The 20660-nt window shown below is 50.7% G+C and overlaps 1 protein-coding gene across 1 annotated transcript in view; it reads left to right on the top strand.

Annotated features, from left to right (window-relative positions):
* The window catches only part of LOC140429043 (WD repeat-containing protein 70), a 208128-nt gene that overhangs the window by 130746 nt on the left and 56722 nt on the right, over positions 1–20660 (top strand). The window contains exons 11-13 of the mRNA XM_072515572.1: positions 1817–1916; positions 8171–8255; positions 12215–12353. Coding sequence (XP_072371673.1) covers positions 1817–1916; positions 8171–8255; positions 12215–12353 — 324 coding nt within the window. The remainder of the gene's footprint in view (positions 1–1816; positions 1917–8170; positions 8256–12214; positions 12354–20660) is intronic.

Raw genomic sequence — 20660 nt, 5'->3', positions numbered from 1 at the left:
GAGAGATGCTCTATGGGCGATGTAACGGTGTGTGTGGGAGGAGCTCGCACTGAGAGATGCTCTATGGACGATGTAACGGTGTGTGTGGGAGGAGCTCGCACTGAGAGATGCTCTATGGGCGATGTAACGGTGTGTGTGGGGGGAGCTCGCACTGAGAGATGCTCTATGGGCGATGTAACGGTATGTGTGGGGGGAGCTCGCACTGAGAGATGCTCTGACTATGGGCGATGTAACGGTGTGTGTGGGGGGAGCTCGCACTGAGAGATGCTCTATGGGTGATGTAACGGTGTGTGTGGGGGGAGCTCGCACTGAGAGATGCTCTGACTATGGGCGATGTAACGGTGTGTGTGGGGGGAGCTCGCACTGAGAGATGCTCTATGGGCGATGTAACGGTGTGTGTGGGAGGAGCTCGCACTGAGAGATGCTCTATGGGCGATGTAACGGTGTGTGTGGGGGGAGCTCGCACTGAGAGATGCTCTATGGGCGATGTAACGGTGTGTGTGGGAGGAGCTCGCACTGAGAGATGCTCTATGGGCGATGTAACGGTGTGTGTGGGGGGAGCTCGCACTGAGAGATGCTCTGATTATGGGCGATGTAACGGTGTGTGTGGGGGGAGCTCGCACTGAGAGATGCTCTATGGACGATGTAACGGTGTGTGTGGGAGGAGCTCGCACTGAGAGATGCTCTATGGACGATGTAACGGTGTGTGTGGGAGGAGCTCGCACTGAGAGATGCTCTGATTATGGGCGATGTAACGGTGTGTGTGGGAGGAGCTCGCACTGAGAGATGCTCTATGGGCGATGTAACGGTGTGTGTGGGGGGAGCTCGCACTGAGAGATGCTCTATGGGCAATGTAACGGTGTGTGTGGGAGGAGCTCGCACTGAGAGATGCTCTATGGGCGATGTAACGGTGTGTGTGGGGGGAGCTCGCACTGAGAGATGCTCTGATTATGGGCGATGTAACGGTGTGTGTGGGGGGAGCTCGCACTGAGAGATGCCCTATGGGCGATGTAACGGTGTGTGTGGGGGGAGCTCGCACTGAGAGATGCTCTATGGGCGATGTAACGGTGTGTGTGGGGGGAGCTCGCACTGAGAGATGCTCTTTGGGCGATGTAACGGTGTGTGTGGGAGGAGCTCGCACTGAGAGATGCTCTATGGGCGATGTAACGGTGTGTGTGGGAGGAGCTCGCACTGAGAGATGCTCTATGGGCCATGTAACGGTGTGTGTGGGAGGAGCTCGCACTGAGAGATGCTCTATGGGCGATGTAACGGTGTGTGTGGGAGGAGCTCGCACTGAGAGATGCTCTATGGGCGATGTAACGGTGTGTGTGGGAGGAGCTCGCACTGAGAGATGCTCTATGGGCGATGTAACGGTGTGTGTGGGGGGAGCTCGCACTGAGAGATGCTCTATGGGCGATGTAACGGTGTGTGTGGGAGGAGCTCGCACTGAGAGATGCTCTATGGACGATGTAACGGTGTGTGTGGGAGGAGCTCGCACTGAGAGATGCTCTATGGACGATGTAACGGTGTGTGTGGGAGGAGCTCGCACTGAGAGATGCTCTATGGGCGATGTAACGGTGTGTGTGGGAGGAGCTCGCACTGAGAGATGCTCTATGGGCAATGTAACGGTGTGTGTGGGAGGAGCTCGCACTGAGAGATGCTCTATGGGCAATGTAACGGTGTGTGTGGGGGGAGCTCGCACTGAGAGATGCTCTGACTATGGGCGATGTAACGGTGTGTGTGGGAGGAGCTCGCACTGAGAGATGCTCTGACCATTTGCCACTAATCAGTGTTTGTTTGTTCGTTCGCTCTATAGGTTCATACAAAGTTTCATAATCGACAGGCGCATGTTCCTGGCAGTGACACCTCCTGCCTCAGCTTTTCATATGATGGAAATACTTTGGCATCACGGGGTGGTATGTACTTGTACATATATTTGATTGCATATGATAGCATCAGGAAGAGGTTGCAAACATGCATCAGTACCATGAGATCTTATAAGAACTAGGAGCAGGAGTTGGCCATCTGGCCCCTCGAGCCTGCTCCACCATTCAATGAGATCATGGCTGATCTTTTGTGGACTCAGCTCCACTTTCCGGCCCGAACACCATAACCCTTAATCCCTTTATTCTCCAAAAAACTATCTATCTTTATCTTAAAAACATTTAATGAAGGAGCCTCTACTGCTTCACTGGGCAAGGAATTCCATAGATTCACAACCCTTTGGGTGAAGAAGTTCCTCCTAAACTCAGTCCTAAATCTACTTCCCCTTATTTTGAGGCTATGCCCCCTAGTTCTGCTTTCACCCGCCAGTGGAAACAACCTGCCCGCATCTATCCTATCTATTCCCTTCATAATCTTATATGTTTCTGTAGGATCCCCCTTCATCCTTCTAAATTCCAACGAGTACAGTCCCAGTCTACTCAACCTCTCCTCGTAATCCAACCCCCTCAACTCTGGGATTAACCTAATGAATCTCCTCTGCACACCCTCCAGTGCCAGTACGTCCTTTCTCAGGTAAGGAGACCAAAACTGAACACAATACTCCAGGTGTGGCCTCACTAACGCCTTATACAATTGCAGCATAACCTCCCTAGTCTTAAACTCCATCCCTCTCGCAATGAAGGACAAAATTCCATTTGCCGCCTTAATCACCTGTTGCACATGTAAACCAACTTTTTGCGACTCATGCACTAGCACACCCAGATCTCTCTGCACAGCAGCATGTTTTAATATTTTATCATTTAAATAATAATCCCTTTTGCTGTTATTCCTACCAAAATGGATAACCTCACATTTGTCAACATTATATTCCATCTGCCAGACCCCAGCCCATTCACTTAGCCTATCCAAATCCCTCTGCAGACTTCCAGTATCCTCTGCCCTTTTTGCTTTACCACTTATCTTAGTGTCGCCTGCAAACTTGGACACATTGCACTTGGTCCCCAACTCCAAATTATCTATGTAAATTGTGAACAATTGTGGGCACAACACTGATCCCTGAGGGACACCACGAGCTACTGATTGCCAATCAGAGAAACACCCATTAATCCCCACTCTTTGCTTTCTATTAATTAACCAATCCTCTATCCATGCTACTACTTTCCCCTTAATGCCATGCATCTTTATCTTATGCAGCAACCTTTTGCGTGGCACCTTGTCAAAAGCTTACTGGAAATCCAGATATACCACACCCATTGGCTCCCCGTTATCTACCGCACTGGTAATGTCCTCAAAATTCCACTAAATTAGTTAGGCATGACCAGCCCTTTATGAACCCATGCTGCGTCTGCCCAATGGGACAATTTCCATCCAGGTGCCTCGCTATTTCTTCCTTGATGATAGATTCCAGCATTTTCCCTGCTACAGAAGTTAAGCTCACTGGCCTATATTTACCCGCTTTCTGCCTACCTCCTTTTTTAAACAGTGGTGTCACGTTTGCTAATTTCCAATCCGCCGGGACCACCCCAGAGTCTAGTGAATTTTGGTAAATTATCACTAGTGCATTTGCAATTTCCCTAGCCATCTCTTTTAGTTCTCTGGGATGCATTCCATCAGGGCCAGGAGACTTGTCTTCCTTTAGCCCCATTAGCTTGCCCATCACTACCTCCTTGGTGATAACAATCCTCTCAAGGTCCTCACCTGTCATAGCCTCATTTCCATCAGTCACTGGCATGTTATTTGTGTCTTCCACTGTGAAGACCGACCCAAAAAACCTGTTCAGTTCCTCAGCCATTTCCTCATCCCCCATTATTAAATCTCCCTTCTCATCCTCTAAAGGACCAATATTTACCTTAGCCACTCTTTTTTGTTTTATATATTTGTAGAAACTTTTACTATCTGTTTTTATATTCTGAGCAAGTTTACTCTCATAATCTATCTTACTCTTCTTTATAGCTTTTTTAGTAGCTTTCTGTTGCCCCCTAAAGATTTCCCAGTCCTCTAGTCTCCCACTAAACTTTGCCACTTTGTATGCTTTTTCCTTAAATTTGATACTCTCCCTTATTTCCAATCAAGGGGCAATTTAGCGTGGCCAATCCACCTAACCTGCACATCTTTGGGTTGTGGGGGTGAGACCCACGCTAACACGTGGAGAATGTGCAAACTCCGCATGGACAGTGACCCTGAGCCGGGATCAAACCTAGGACCTCGGCGCCGTGAGGCAGCAATGCTAAGCACTATGCCACAGGTGCTGCCCCATGTAGTGATATTATTGCTGGATCCCAACGCTGTGGGACCCGGGGTAACGCTCTGGGACCCAGGGTTACGCTCTGGGACCCGGGGTAACGCTCTGAGACCCAGGGTAACGCTCTGGGACCCAGGGTAACGCTCTGGGACCCAGGGTAACGCTCTGGGACCCGGGGTCATGCTCTGGGACCCGGGGTCACGCTCTGGGACCCAGGGTAACGCTGTGGGACCCGGGGTAACGCTCTGGGACCCAGGGTTACGCTCTGGGACCCGGGGTAACGCTCTGAGACCCAGGGTAACGCTCTGGGACCCAGGGTAACGCTCTGGGACCCAGGGTAACGCTCTGGGACCCGGGGTCATGCTCTGGGACCCGGGGTCACGCTCTGGGACCCAGGGTAACGCTCTGGGACCCGGGGTAACGCTCTGGGACCCAGGGTAACGCTCTGGGACCCGGGGTCACGCTCTGGGACCTGGGGTAATGCTCTGGGGACCCAGGGTAACGCTCTGGGACCCAGGGTAACGCTGTGGGACCCAGAGTAACGCTGTGGGACCCAGGGTCACGCTCTGGGACCCAGGGTAACGCTCTGGGACCCAGGGTAACGCTCTGGGACCCAGGGTAACGCTCTGGGACCCAGGGTAACGCTCTGGGACCCAGGGTAATGCTCTGGGACCCTGGGTCACGCTCTGGGACCCAGGGTAACGCTCTGGGACCCAGGGTAACGCTCTGGGACCCAGGGTAACGCTCTGGGACCCGGGGTAACGCTCTGGGACCCGGGGTAACGCTCTGGGACCCGGGGTCACGCTCTGGGACCCGGGGTCACGCTCTGGGACCCGGGGTCACGCTCTGGGACCCGGGGTCACGCTCTGGGACCCGGGGTAACGCTCTGGGACCCGGGGTCACGCTCTGGGACCCTGGGTCACGCTCTGGGACCCGGGGTAACGCTCTGGTACCCAGGGTAACGCTCTGGGACCCAGGGTAACGCTCTGGGACCCGGGGTAACGCTCTGGGACCCGGGGTCACGCTCTGGGACCCGGGGTCACGCTCTGGGACCCGGGGTCACGCTCTGGGACCCGGGGTAACGCTCTGGGACCCGGGGTCACGCTCTGGGACCCGGGGTAACGCTCTGGGGACCCAGGGTAACGCTCTGGGGACCCGGGGTCATGCTCTGGGACCCAGGGTAACGCTCTGGGGACCCAGGGTAACGCTCTGGGGACCCAGGGTAACGCTCTGGGGACCCAGGGTAACGCTCTGGGGACCCAGGGTAACGCTCTGGGACTCCCAGTGTAGATTCGCACATCTCTTCGATCCCACCACTGCAGATGGTGAAATTTGAATTGAATAAAAATCTGGAATTAAATGCCTAATGATGACCATGAAACCATTGCCGATTGTTGTAAAAACCCATCTGGTTCACTAATGTCCTTTAGGGGAGGAAATCTGTCGTTCTTACCTGGTCTGGCCTACACGTGACTCCAGCCCCACAGCCCAACGCGACACCCACATCCCATGAACAAATATTTTTTTTAAATCCACAGATTCACCACTCTCTGGATGATGACATTTCTCCTCAACTTAGTCCTAAAAGGTTATCCTCAAACTATGACCCCTAGTTCTGGACTCCCCCAGTTCAAGACTGTCCTCATCAAAGTTAACAATACTTCCAATCTTTACATCAGGAAGAGCAAGGGTCCCAACACTGACACCAGCAGAACCTCATTGCAAACCTTCCTTCAATCTGAAAAACAGCCATTCGTCAATAGTGTCCCTTTCCTGTCACTCAGCTAATTTTTAATGCAAATACCTATTGTCGTTTTATTCCATGAGCTAGAAATCTGTTCAATAATAATCTTTATTGTCACAAGTAGGCTTACATTAACACTACAATGAAGTTACTGTGAAAATCCCCTAGTCACCACATTCCGGCGCCTGTTCGGGTACACAGAGGGAGAATTCAGAATGTCCAATTCACCTAACAGCACGTCTTTCGGGTCTTGTGGGAGGAAACCGGGGCGCCCGGAGGAAACCCACGCAGACACGGGGAGGATGTGCAGACTCCGCACAGACAGTGACCCAAGCCGGGAATCGACCCTGGGACCCTGGGGCTGTGAAGCAACAGTGCTAACCACCGTGCTATCATGCACCCAAATGTCTCTATAAAATGACTTTTGAAAATCCATATGCACAAGATGACCAGCTTTGCCCCAATTAACCTTCTCTGTTACAAAGAACAAAGAAATGTACAGCACAGGAACAGGCCCTTCGGCCCTCCAAGCCCGTGCCGACCATGCTGCCCGACTAAACTACAATCTTCTACACTTCCTGGGTCCGTATCCTTCTATTCCCATCCTATTCATGTATTTGTCAAGATGCCCCTTAAATGTCACTATCGTCCCTGCCTCCACCGCCTCCTCTGGTAGCGAATTCCAGGCACCCACTACCCTCTGCGTAAAAAAACAAACAAACAACCTTCCTTCGCACATCTCCTCGAAACTTTGCCCCTCGCTCCTTAATGCTCCTCGCTGCTTGTTCTGGGGGGGGTTCGCCCTCTTCCTTGGTTCCCCCCATTTTGTTCTTTTCCCTCCGCCAATTGTGGCCGTGTCCCTCTTGTGAATGGGGGGGGTTTGCCACCCCCCCTCCCTTCGCGTTGTTTCTTTTGTTCCTCTCAGGCTCCCTCTTCTCTTCCGTCTTCCCCCCCCCGGATTGTGCATCCCTGACGTTCCTCTTTATCTTTTTTTTTACTTTTCAGTTTCCCCCTCTACTGGCTGTTGTTGACCTCGAACGGTTCTGGAACAGGGCGACAAATTGCCCCCATGCAGTGAGGAAGCCTTCCTCCCACTCTCAGATGGCGTAGTTAATCTTCTCCAGGAGGAGAGATTCCGAGCGGTCAGCGAGCCAGTCTGCAGCTGTGGGTGGTGCTGCCGATCGCCAGCCGAGCAGGATTCTCCGGCGTGCGATTAGGGAAGCGAAAGCAAGGGTGTTGGGCCCCTTCCCCATGTGCAACTCTGGCTGCTCTGATACCCCGAAGATTGCCTCATTTGGGCATGGCTTCACCCTCACCCCCACAACCTTGGACATTGCCTCGGAGAAGGCTGTCCAGAACCCAGCAAGCTTGGGGCAAGCCCAAAACATGTGGGTGTGGTTGGCCGGGCCCCTCTGGCACCGCTCACATTTGTCCTCCACCTCCGGGAAGAACCTGCTCATTCGGGTTCTGGTCAGGTGCGCTCTGTGCAGCACTTTGAGCTGCATTAGGCTTAGCCTTGCGCAGGAGAAGGTGGAGTTCACCCTGCTCAGTGCTTCGCTCCAGAGTCCCCAACTCAATTCACCAGGACCCTGCCCCCCAATTCCATCTGGTCTCGTCTAGTGGTGTTCAGGTCCTGTCCAGTAGATGTCCGTATATTTTCCCACAGAGCCTTACTGTCTGTATTTATCAGCCATGATGTGGAGATGCCGGCGTTGGACTGGGGTGAGCACAGTACGAAGTCTTACAACACCAGGTTAAAGTCCAACAGGTTTGTTTCGATGTCACTAGCTTTCGGAGCGCTGCTCCTTCCTCAGGTGATTCACGCAACAAGTGGTTGGGGTCTCGATGTGCTACCTGAGAGTGATGGAGGCAAGTTAAATCAAGGCATTCCAAATGGAATGAGACTGTTATGGCCTGTACAGGCTTGGAGGACCGAAGGGCCTGTTCGTGTGCTGTATTCTAGGTTCTGGGATAAGGCGGGAGGATGGCACTGAATGACTTGCTAATTTGGAAAGCCTGTGCAGGCAATCAACTGAATGTGAAGATTCTGTGACTTCAACTTTGCAAAGTCTCCTTGATGTCACATTTGGTGATATTCAGCCTGGATATGAAGGGCAGTCACTCTCACCTCACCTTTGAACTCCGCCCTGTTGCTTATGTTTGGACAGAGGCTGTAATGAGGTCAGGGGTCGAGGTTATCTGGCGGAAATAGATTAAAATGTTGCTGATCTGTCTTCCAGGAGACGACACCATTAAAACCTGGGATATGAGGAATTTCCGGAAACCTTTGAATGCAGCATCTGGCCTCCCCAACATCTTCCCAATGTAAGTTCCTGCAATTTCATCGAAAGAAATGTTTTAATTCATTTATGCAATATCTTTCATGACCACCAGACATCCAAAAATGCTTCATAGGCAATGAAGTGAAGTGTTAGAATAGGAAAATAAATGTAAAACTTGTCATGATATGCAGACATGCACATAATGAGATACAGACAGGCAGCTAATGAACACAGAGAACAGGACATAACCAATCAGCAGGCAGAACACTTGGGGGTGGTTTCCCACGATAAAAGGCACGAGGCACTCACACTCCGCCTCTTTCCACTGGGGACATCTACAGAGTGAGTCAAGGTGTATATATCACGTAACACCTCCAGCACGTGGCTAAGAGCTAGTCTGGTTCAGTCAGACAGAATAACCACACTTAGGTTAGCAGAGAGTCGAACTCACAGAGAACTGAGCTAACTGTGTGACAGGTTCAATAAATCAAATTGAACTAACTTCAAGGTCTGGAGTATCTTTCAGTTAAAGCTGCATCCAGTTGCAGCCCGTGTTATCTCAGTGTGCTTAACACGACAAAACTAACATGTTAATATAAAAAGCTGAACATAGGGCGGCGTGGTAGCACAGTGGTTAGCACAGCTGCCTCACGGTAGGGCAGTAGGTAGACTGCTGCCTCAGCGGTGGCACGGTGGTTAGAACTGCTTACTCAGAGTGGCACAGTAGCATTGCTACCTCACAGGGCGACACAGTGGTTAGCACTGCTTCCTCATGGGATGGCACAGTGGTTAGCACTGTTGCCTCACCGGGTGGCTCAGCGGTTAGCACTGCTGCCTCACCGGCCAACTTAAATGAGTGTGCCACCACCGTCACAGACTTCATCAGCAAATGTGTGGACGACTGCGTGCCAAAGAAAGCAGTACGTATGTTCCCCAACCGGAAACCATGGCTCAATCGCGAGACTGACTCCCTACTGAAGGACAGATCTGAGGCGTTCAAGGCAGACGACCCTGACCGATACAAGAAAACCAGGTACGACCTCCGCAAAGCCATCCGAGATGCCAAGAGAGAATATCAAACCAAGCTAGAGTCACAGACAGACTCTCGGCAGTTGTGGCAAGGACTAAACAACATAATGGGCTACAAAGCGAAGCCGAACAGTATCTCTGGCAGCAGCGCACCCCTCCCCGATGAACTCAATGCATTCTATGCTCGGTTCGAGCAGGTAACCAACAATTCGCTGGCGAGTGCCCCAGCAGCCCATAATTCACCCATACCCACCATCACAGCTTCCGAAGTCAGATTGGCCTTCCTGAAAGTGAACCCTCGGAAGGCGACGGGCCCGGGCGGGATCCCTGGTCGTGCACTCAGAGCCTGCGCAGACCGGCTGGCAGAGGTATTCACGGACATCTTTAACCTGTCCCTACTCCACTCCGAGGTCCCCACCTGCTTCAAGAAGACCACCATCATACCGGTTACCAAAGAAGAACCAGGCAACGTGCCTCAATGACTACCGACCAGTGGCCCTGACTTCAGTCGGAATGAAGTGCTTCGAGAGGTTGATCATGAAGCGCATCACCTCCATACTCCCAGAACGCCTTGATCCACTGCAATTCGCATACCGCTGCAACCGGTCCACATCAAACACCATTTCCCTGGCCCTACACTCATCCCTAGAGCATCTCGAAAACAAGGACTCCTACATTAGGCTCCTATTTATTGACTACAGCTCCGCCTTCAACACCATAAACCCAGCCAAGCTCATATCAAAGCTCCAAAACCTCGGACTTGGCTCCCCACTCTGCAACTGGATCCTCGATTTTCTGACCAACAGACCACAATCAGTAAGAATGAACAACAACACCTCCTCCACAATAGTCCTCAACACCGGCACCCCGCAAGGCTGCGTTCTTCGCCCCCTACTCTACTCCCTGTACACACACGACTGCGTGGCAAAACGTGGTTCCAACTCCATCTACAAGTTTGCTGACGATACGACCATAGTGGGCCGGATCTCGAATAACGATGAGTCCGAATACAGGAGGGAGATAGAGAACCTAGTGGAGTGGTGCAGCGACAACAATCTCTCCCTCAATGCCAGCAAAACTAAAGAGCTGGTCATTGACTTCAGGAAGCAACGTACTGTACACACCCCTGTCAGCATCAACGGGGCCGAGGTGGAGATGGTTAGCAGTTTCAAATTCCTAGGGGTACACATCTCCAAAAATCTGTCCTGGTCCACCCACGTTGACGCTACCACCAAGAAAGCACAACAGCGTCTATACTTCCTCAGGAAACTAAGGAAATTCGGCATGTCCACATTGACTCTTACCAACTTTTACAGATGCACCATAGAAAGCATCCTATCGGGCTGCATCACAGCCTGGTATGGCAACTGCTCGGCCCAGGACCGCAAGAAACTTCAGAGAGTCGTGAACACCGCCCAGTCCATCACACGAACCTGCCTCCCATCCATTGACTCCATCTACACCTCCTGCTTCCTGGGGAAAGCGGGCAGCATAATCAAAGATCCCTCCCACCCGGCTTACTCACTCTTCCAACTTCTTCCATCGGGCAGGAGATATAGAAGTCTGAGAACACGCACGAACAGACTCAAAAACGGCTTCTTCCCCACTGTCACCAGACTCCTAAATGACCCTCTTATGGACTGACCTCATTAACACTACACCCTGTATGCTTCATCCGATGCCGGTGTTTATGTAGTTACATTGTATATGTTGTGTTGCCCTATTATGTATTTTCTTTCATTCCCTTTTCTTCTCATGTACTTGATGATCTGTTGAGCTGCTCGCAGAAAAATACTTTTCACTGTACCTCGGTACACGTGACAATAAACAAATCCAATCCAATCCAATCCAGTCCTGGGTCACTGTCCGTGTGGAGTTTACACATTGTCCCTGTGTCTGCTTGGGTATCACCCGACAACCCAAAGATGTGCAGGGTAGGTGGATTGGCCACACTAAATTGCCCCTCAGTTGGGGGAAAAACGGGATTGGATACTTTAAATTTTTTTTAAAAGCTGCCGTAAAACCTCCCTCAGGCCACAGCTAGAATATTGCTTCCAATTCTAGCCACCACATTCGAGGAATGAGGTGAAGGTCCCTGAGAGGCTGCAGAGGAGATTTACCTGAATGGTTGCAATGATTAGGGATTTAACTAGATTAGATTAAATTTAAATTTATTGTCATGCCGCCCAGTGAAAAGTATTGTTCTGCTCACAGTCCAGACAGATCATTCTGTACATGAATAATTTTGATCTTATTTTTTTCTTTTATAAATTTAGTGCTCTGTCACCCATCGCATGGGCACTCAATGACCCACATTGAAACCCAATCAAGGAACTGCGTAATGTTAAAGTCTTCATCCTTGTTTTCAATTTCCTAGATTGATTTAGCCCCTCCCAATCTCTGGAATCTCCTCCAGCTCCACAGCTCTCTGAGAAACCAGCACTCCTGCAATTCTGTCCCTGAGCCTTCAGCTGATTAGGCCCTAACGTGTGGAATGTCCTCCCCACACAACACAATCTCTCCTTCCTCCTTTAACATGCTCCTTAAAATCACTGTCTTTGATGAAGCTTTTGGCCACCTGGCCTAATAGAGTCATAGATGTTTACAGCAGGGAAACAGGCCCTTCGGCCCAGCATGTCCATGCCGCCCAGTTTCTATCACTAAGCTAGTCCCACTTGCCCACATTTGGCCCATATCTCTCAGTGATGAGGGGCAGAGCGGGAAGGGAGGTTTTATTCCAGTGGTTGGTAAATAAATGCTGTCCTTGGCAGTGAGGCGAACATTCCAAGAATAACAAAAAATATAAAAATATTGCCTTCTGTAGCTTTGTGTCATATTTGCTTCATAATCCTGTCAAAGACCTTGGGCCATTTTATTTTATTAAAGGCTTTATGTAAATGAATTTGTGCTGTGTTTGGATGATGGGGTGGGTGATACACCAGCTTTCCTCAATGCCGATGTTCCCTCCCTCAGGACAGATTGCTGTTTCAGCCCTGACGATAAACTGCTAATAACGGGAACTTCAGTAAAGAGAGGACAAGATAGTGGAAAGCTGCTCTTCTTCGACAGAGAGACATTCCATAAACTATATGAGATTGACGTCACTGATGCGGTGAGTTAATTACAACCATTAACAGTTCACATACAGGAAACCCAAACCACTTCATTATACAAAATTTACTGCATTCTCTGCATTAGTTACTCCCCCACCTCAATTGGCGGCACACCTACTAGAGAAAGGAGGGAGATTAGAGCGAGGTTAGAGAAAGGAGGGAGATTAGAGCGAGGTTAGAGAAAGGAGGGAGATTAGAGCGAGGTTAGAGAAAGGAGGGAGAGAAGAGAAAGCAGGGAGGTTAGAGAGAGTTTAGAGAAAGAAGGGAGATTAGAGCGAGGTTAGAGAAAGGAGGGAGAGAAGAGAAAGCAGGGAGGTTAGAGAGAGTTTAGAGAAAGAAGGGAGATTAGAGCGAGGTTAGAGAAAGGAGGGGTATTAGAGAGAGTTTAGAGAAAGAAGGGAGATTAGAGCGAGGATAGAGAAAGGAGGGAGATTAGAGAGAGGAGGGAGATTATAGCGAGGATAGAGAAAGGAGGGAGATTAGAGAAAGGGGGGAGTCAGAAGCAGGAAACTGTTAGCCAGTTAGTCTTCAAATCTGTCACAGGGTAAATGCTGTAATCTTTTTAAAGAAAGTACCAACAGGTCATTTAGAAAATCATAATACAATCAAGCGGTCAAAAGGGTTTTATGAAAAGGAAATAGCACTTTAGAAATGAGTTGATTAAAGTGTATATGTATCTGAATTAAGATCAGAAGTCGGCCATTCAGCCCCTCGAACCTGCTCCACCATTTGACGTGATCACGGCTGAAATGATTGTGACCTTAATTCCGCCTTCCGCTTATAGAGGGTTCAAATTCCAGGGGTGCACATCTCCAAAAATCTGTCCTGGTCCACCCACGTCGACGCTACCACCAAGAAAGCACAACAGCGCCTATACTTCCTCAGGAAACTAAGGAAATTCGGCATGTCCACATTAACCCTTACCAACTTTTACAGATGCACCATAGAAAGCATCCTATCGGGCTGCATCACAGCCTGGTATGGCAACTGCTCGGCCCAGGACCGCAAGAAACTTCAGAGTCGTGAACACCGCCCAGTCCATCACACAAACCTGCCTCCCATCCATTGACTCCATCTACACCTCCCGCTGCCTGGGGAAAGCGGGCAGCTTAATCAAAGATCCCTCCCACCCGGCTTACTCACTCTTCCAACTTCTTCCATCGGGCAGGAGGTACAGAAGTCTGAGAACACGCACGAACAGACTCAAAAACAGCTTCTTCCCCACTGTCACCAGACTCCTAAATGACCCTCTTATGGACTGACCTCATTAACACTACACCCTGTATGCTTCACCCGATGCCAGTGCTTATGTAGTTACATTGTATATGTTGTGTTGCCCTATTATGTATTTTCTTTTATTCCCTTTCCTTATTCCAGTTTTCAGAGGCTAGATTCACAGTATAAAAGTGATCCCCTACAGTGCAGACTTTGTTTGCACTGAGTGCTGAATTTGGTGCATTTGAGTGCTATAGTGAGAGTTTGGTGACCGAGGGAGTTAGGTGAGGAGGGAGTAAGGTGCTCCTTTCATTTTGTTTCCGACATTTCCGCAAAGAGTGCGAAGAGAGCCAGGAGTTTACAGAGAGTGCAGCTGACTGGGAGCAGATTCGGAGGGCAGAGATCCAGTTGGTCCACAGGGCAGCTATATTCTGTCAGGTAAGAGGGGATGGAGGCTAGGCCAGTTGCATGCTCCTCCTGTAGGATGTGGGTGGTGAGGGATACCACCGGTGTCCCCGCTGACTATACCTGTGGGAAGTGCACCCAACTCCAGCTCCTCAAAGACCGTGTTAGGGAACTGGAGCTGAAGCTGGATGAACTTCGGATCATCCGGGAGGCAGAGGGGGTGATTGAGAAGAGTTACAGGGAGGTAACCACACCCAAGGTACAGGACAAGAATAGCTGGGTTACAGTCAGGGGGAAAAAAACAAACAGGCAGACAGTGCAGGGATCCCTCGTGGCTGTTCCCCTTCAAAACAAGTATACCGTTTTGGATGCTGTTGGGGGGGATGACCTACCGGGGGAAGGCCCTAGCGGCCAGGTCTCTGGCACTGAGTCTGGCTCTGGGGCTCAGAAGGGAAGGGGGGAGAATAGAAAAGCAATAGTTGTAAGAGATTCAATGGTTAGGGGAATAGATAGGAGATTCTGTGGTCGCGAGCGAGACTCCCGGAAGGTATGTTGCCTCCCGGGTGCCAGGGTCAGGGATGTCTCGGATCGTGTCTTCAGGATCCTTAAGGGGGAGGGGGAGCAGCCAGAAGTCGTGGTGCACATTGGTACCAACGACATAGGTAGGAAAAGGGGTGTGGAGGTAATAAGCAAGTTTAGGGAGTTAGGCTGGAAGTTAAAAGCCAGGACAGACAGAGTTGTCATCTCTGGTTTGTTGCCGGTGCCACGTGATAGCGAGGCTAGGAATAGGGAGAGAGTGCAGTTGAACACGTGGCTGCAGGAATGGTGTAGGAGGGAGGGCTTCAGGTATTTGGATAATTGGAGCGCATTCTGGGGAAGGTGGGACCTGTACAAGCAGGACGGGTTGCATCTGAACCAGAGGGGCACCAATATCCTGGGAGGGAGGTTTTCTAGTACTCTTCGGGAGGGTTTAAACTAATTTGGCAGGGGAATGGGAACCGGATTTGTAGTCCAGCAACTAAGGTAGCCGATATTCAGGACGCCAAAGCGTGTAATGAGGCAGTGGGGAAGGGAACACTGACAAAGGAGAGTACTTGCAGGCACGGAGATGGGTTGAAGTGTGTATACTTCAACGCAAGAAGCATCAGGAATAAGGTGGGTGAATTTAAGGCATGGATCGGTACTTGGGACTACGATGTGGTGGCCATCACGGAAACCTGGATAGAAGAGGGGCAGAAATGGTTGTTGGAGGTCCCTGGTTATAGATGTTTCAATAAGATTAGGGAGGGTGGTAAAAGAGGTGGGGGGGGGGTGGCATTGTTAATTAGAGATAGTATAACAGCTGCAGAAAGGCAGTTCAAGGAGTATCACCCTACTGAGGTAGTATGGGTTGAAGTCAGAAATAGGAAAGGAGCAGTCACCTTGTTAGGAGTTTTCTATAGGCCCCCCAACAGTAGCAGAGATGTGGAGGAACAGATTGGGAAACAGATTTTGGAAAGGTGCAGAAGTCACAGGGTAGTAGTCATGGGTGACTTGCCCAAATATTGAGTGGAAACTCTTTAAATCAAACAGTTTGGATGGGGTGGTGTTTGTGCAGTGTGTCCAGGAAGCTTTTCTAACACAGTATGTAGATTGTCCGACCAGAGGAGGGGCAATATTGAATTTAGTACTTGATAATGAACCAGGACAAGTGATAGATTTGTTAGTGGGGGAGCATTTTGGAGATAGTGACCACAATTCTGTGACTTTCACTTTAGTAATGGAGAGGGATAGGTGCGTGCAACAGGGCAAGGTTTACAATTGGGGGAAGTGAAAACACGATGTTGTCAGATAAGAATTGAAGTGCATAAGTTGGGAACATAGGCTGTCAGGGAAGGACACAAGTGAAATGTGGAACTTGTTCAAGGAACAGGTACTACGTATCCTTGATATGTATGTCCCTGTCAGGCAGGGAAGAGATGGTCGAGTGAGGGAACCATGGTTGACAAGAGAGGTTGAATGCCTTGTTAAGAGGAAAAAGGTGACTTATGTAAGGCTGAGGAAACAAGGTTCAGGGCACTGGAAGGATACAAGATAGCCAGGAGGGAACTGAAGAAAGGGATTAGGAGAGCGAAGAGAGGGCATGAACAATCTTTGGCGGGTAGGATCAAGGAAAACCCCAAGGCCTTTTACACGTGAGAAATATGAGAATGACTAGAGCGAGGGTAGGTCCGATCAAGGACAGTAGCGGGAGATTGTGTATTGAGTCTGAAGAGATAGGAGAGGTCTTGAACGAGTACTTTTCTTCTGTATTTACAAATGAGAGGGGCCATATTGTTGGAGAGGGCAGTGTGAAACAGATTGGTAAGCTCGAGGAAATACTTGTTAGGAAGGAAGATGTGTTGGGCATTTTGAGAAACTTGAGGATAGACAAGCCCCCCGTGCCTGACGGGATATATCCAAGGATTCTATGGGAAGCAAGAGATGAAATTGCAGAGCCGTTGGCAATGATCTTTTCGTCTTCACTGCCAACAGGGGTGGTACCAGGGGATTGGAGAGTGGTGAATGTCGTGCCCCTGTTCAAAAAAGGACTAGGGATAACCCTGGGAATTACAGGCCAGTTAGTCTTACTTCGGTGGTAGGCAAAGTCATGGAAAGGGTACTGAAGGATAGGATTTCTGAGCATCTGGAAAGACACTGCTTGATTAGGGATAGTCAGCACGGATTTGTGAGGGGTAGGTCTTGCCTTACAAGTCTTATTGAATTCTTTGGGGAGGTGACCAAGCATGTGGATGAAGGTAAAGCAGTGGATGTAGTGTACATGGATTTTAGTAAGGCATTTGATAAAGTTTCCCATGGTAGGCTTCTGCAGAAAGTAAGGAGGCATGGGATAGTGGGAAATTTGGCCAGTTGGATAACGAACTGGCTAACCGATAGAAGTCAGAGAGTGGTGGTGGATGGCAAATATTCAGCCTGGATCCCAGTTACCAGTGGCGTACCGCAGGGATCAGTTCTGGGTCCTCTGCTGTTTGTGATTTTCATTAATGACTTGGATGAGGGAGTTGAAGGGTGGGTCAGTAAATTTGCAGATGATACGAAGATTGGTGGAGTTGTGGATAGTAAGGAGGGCTGTTGTCGGCTGCAAAGAGACATAGATAGGATGCAGAGCTGGGCTGAGAAGTGGCAGATGGAGTTTAACCCTGAAAAGTGTGAGGTTGTCCATTTTGGAAGGACAAATATGAATGCGGAATACAGGGTTAACGGTAGAGTCCTTGGCAATGTGGAGGAGCAGAGAGATCTTGGGGTCTATGTTCATACATCTTTGAAAGTTGCCACTCAAGTGGATAGAGCTGTGAAGAAGGCCTATGGTGTGCTCGCGTTCATTAGCAGAGGGATTGAATTTAAGAGCCGTGAGGTGATGATGCAGCTGTACAAAACTTTGGTAAGGCCACATTTGGAGTACTGTGTACAGTTCTGGTCGCCTCATTTTAGGAAGGATGTGGAAGCTTTGGAAAAGGTGCAAAGGAGATTTACCAGGATGTTGCCTGGAATGGAGAGTAGGTCTTACGAGGAAAGGTTGAGGGTGCTAGGCCTTTTCTCATTAGAACGGAGAAGGATGAGGGGCGACTTGATAGAGGTTTATAAGATGATCAGGGGAATAGATAGAGTAGACAGTCAGAGACTTTTTCCCCGGGTGGAACACACCATTACAAGGGGACATAAATTTAAGGTGAAAGGTGGAAGATATAGGAGGGATATCAGAGGTAGGTTCTTTACCCAGAGAGTAGTGGGGGCATGGAATGCACTGCCTGTGGAAATAGTTGAGTCGGAAACATTAGGGACCTTCAAGCAGCTATTGGATAGGTACATGGATTACGGTAAAATGATATAGTGTAGATTTATTCGTTCTTTCGGGCAGCACGGTAGCATTGTGGATAGCACAATTGCTTCACAGCTCCAGGGTCCCAGGTTCGATTCCGGCTTGGGTCACTGTCTGTGCGGAGTCTACACGTCCTCCCCATGTCTGCGTGGGTTTCCTCCGGGTGCTCTGGTTTCCTCCCACAGTCCGAAGATGTGCAGGTTAGGTGGATTGGCCATGATAAATTGCCCTTAGTGTCCAAAATTGCCCTTAGTGTTGGGTGGAGGTGTTGACTATGGGTAGGGTGCTCTTTACAAGAGCCGGTGCAGACTCAAAGGGCCGAATGGCCTCCTTCTGCACTGTAAATTCAATGCTAATCTATGATTAATCTAGGACAAAGGTTCGGCACAACATCGTGGGCTGAAGGGCCTGTTCTGTGCTGTATTTTCTATGTTCTATGTTCCCATGTATTTAATGATCTGTTGAGCTGCTCGCAGAAAAATACTTTTCACTGTACCTTGGTACACGTGACAATAAACAAATACAATCCAATCCTAGACGGCGGCAGTGCGGTTAGCACTGCTGCCTCAGAGCCAGGGACCCGGGTTAACACTGCTGTCTCACAGTGCCAGGGACCCGGGTTAACACTGCTGCCTCACAGTGCCAGGGACTCAGGTTAACACTGCTGTCTCACAGTGCCAGGGACCCAGGTTAACACTGCTGTCTCACAGAGCCAGGGACCCGGGTTAGCACTGCTGTCTCACTGTGCCAGGGACCCGGGTTAACACTGCTGCCTCAGAGCCAGGGACCCGGGTTAACACTGCTGTCTCACAGTGCCAGGGACCCGGGTTAACACTGCTGTCTCACAGTGCCAGGGACTCAGGTTAACACTGCTGTCTCACAGCGCCAGGGACCCAGGTTAACACTGCTGTCTCACAGAGCCAGGGACCCGGGTTAGCACTGCTGTCTCACTGTGCCAGGGACCCGGGTTAACACTGCTGCCTCAGAGCCAGGGACCCGGGTTAACACTGCTGTCTCACAGTGCCAGGGACCCGGGTTAATACTGCTGTCTCACAGCGCCAGGGACCCAGGTTAACACTGCTGTCCCACAGTGCCAGGGACCCGGGTTAACACTGCTGCCTCAGAGCCAGGGACCCGGGTGAACACTGCTGTCTCACAGCGCCAGGGACCCAGGTTAACACTGCTGCCTCACAGTGCCAGGGACCCCGGTTAACCCTGCTGTTTCTCAGTGCCAGGGACCCAGGTTAACCCTGCTGTCTCTCAGTGCCAGGGACCCGGGTTAACACTGCTGTCTCACAGTGCCAGGGACCCGGGTTAACACTGCTGTCTCACAGTGCCAGGGACCCGGGTTAACACTGCTGTCTCACAATGCCAGGGACCCGGGTTAACACTGCTGCCTCAGAGCCAGGGACCCGGGTTAACACTGCTGTCTCACAGTGCCAGGGACTGGGGTTAACACTGCTGTCTCACAATGCCAGGGACCCGGGTTAACACTGCTGCCTCACTGTGCCAGGGACCCGGGTTAACACTGCTGTCGCACAGTGCCAGGGACCTGGGTTAACACTGCTGTCTCACAGTGCCAGGGACCCAGGTTAACACTGCTGTCTCACAGTGCCAGGGACCCGGGTTAACACTGCTGTCTCACAACGCCAGGGACCCGGGTTAACGCTGCTGTCTCACAGTGCCAGGGACCCGGGTTAACACTGCTGTCTCACAGTGGCAGGGACCCGGGTTAATACTGCTGTCTCACAGTGCCAGGGACCCAGGTTAACACTGCTGTCTCACAGTGCCAGGGACCCGGGTTAACACTGCTGTCTCACAGTGCCAGAGACCCGGGTTAACACTGCTGTCTCACAGTGCCAGAGACCCGGGTTAACACTGCTGTCACACAGTGCCAGGGAACCGGGTTAACACTGCTGTCTCACAGTGCCAGGGACCCGGGTTAACACTGCTGTCTCACAGTGCCAGGGACCCGGGTTAACACTGCTGTCACACAGTGCCAGGTACCCGGGTTAACACTACTGTCTCACAGTGCCAGGGACCCGGGTTAACACTGCTGTCTCACAGTGCCAGGGACCCGGGTTAACACTGCTGTCTCACAGTGCCAGGGACCCGGGTTAACACTGCTGTCACACAGTGCCAGGGACCCGGGTTAACACTACTGTCTCACAGTGCCAGGGACCCGGGTTAACACTGCTGCCTCACAGTGCCAGGGACCCGGGTTCAATTCTGGTTACTGTGGAGTTTGCAAGTTCTCCCCATGCCTGCGTGGGTTTCCTCCGGCTGCTCCGGTTTCCTCCCCAGTCCAGAGATAGGTGCAGGTTAGGTGGATTGGACATGCGAACCTGCCCCATAATGTCCAGGGATGTGCAGGATAGTTCATGAGGTTACGGAGAAAGGACGGGGTGGGTAGGTGAGTGGACATGTGTAGAGTGTTCTTTCGAAGGGTCGGAGCAGACTCAGTGGGCCGAAGGCCTCCTTCTGCACTGCAGGGATTCGATGATTCAATAACCTTTGACTCTCTTGTTCTTCAAGATACGATCTAACACTGAGACCCTCTGAGAAAGAAATTCTCATCTTAAATGGGAGACCCCTTATTTTTAAAACTGTGTCCCCTCGTTGTAATTTCTCCCACATAGGGAAGCTTCTTCTCAGTATCCACCCTGGCAAATCCTCTCACAATCCTGCAGGTTTCGGGGCAGCACGGTGGAGTAGTGGTTAGCACTGCTGTCTCATGACATCGAGGTCCCAGGTTCGATCCCGGCTCTGGGTCACTGTCCGTGTGGAGTTTGTACATTCTCCCCGTGTTTGCGTAGGTTTCACTCCC

The sequence above is a fragment of the Scyliorhinus torazame genome, chromosome 9, assembly GCF_047496885.1.
Source record: "Scyliorhinus torazame isolate Kashiwa2021f chromosome 9, sScyTor2.1, whole genome shotgun sequence".
In the NCBI taxonomy this organism is placed as follows: Eukaryota; Metazoa; Chordata; class Chondrichthyes; order Carcharhiniformes; family Scyliorhinidae; genus Scyliorhinus; species Scyliorhinus torazame.
The sequence above is the reverse complement of the archived record's forward strand: the minus strand, read 5'-3'. Positions and strand labels throughout refer to the sequence as shown.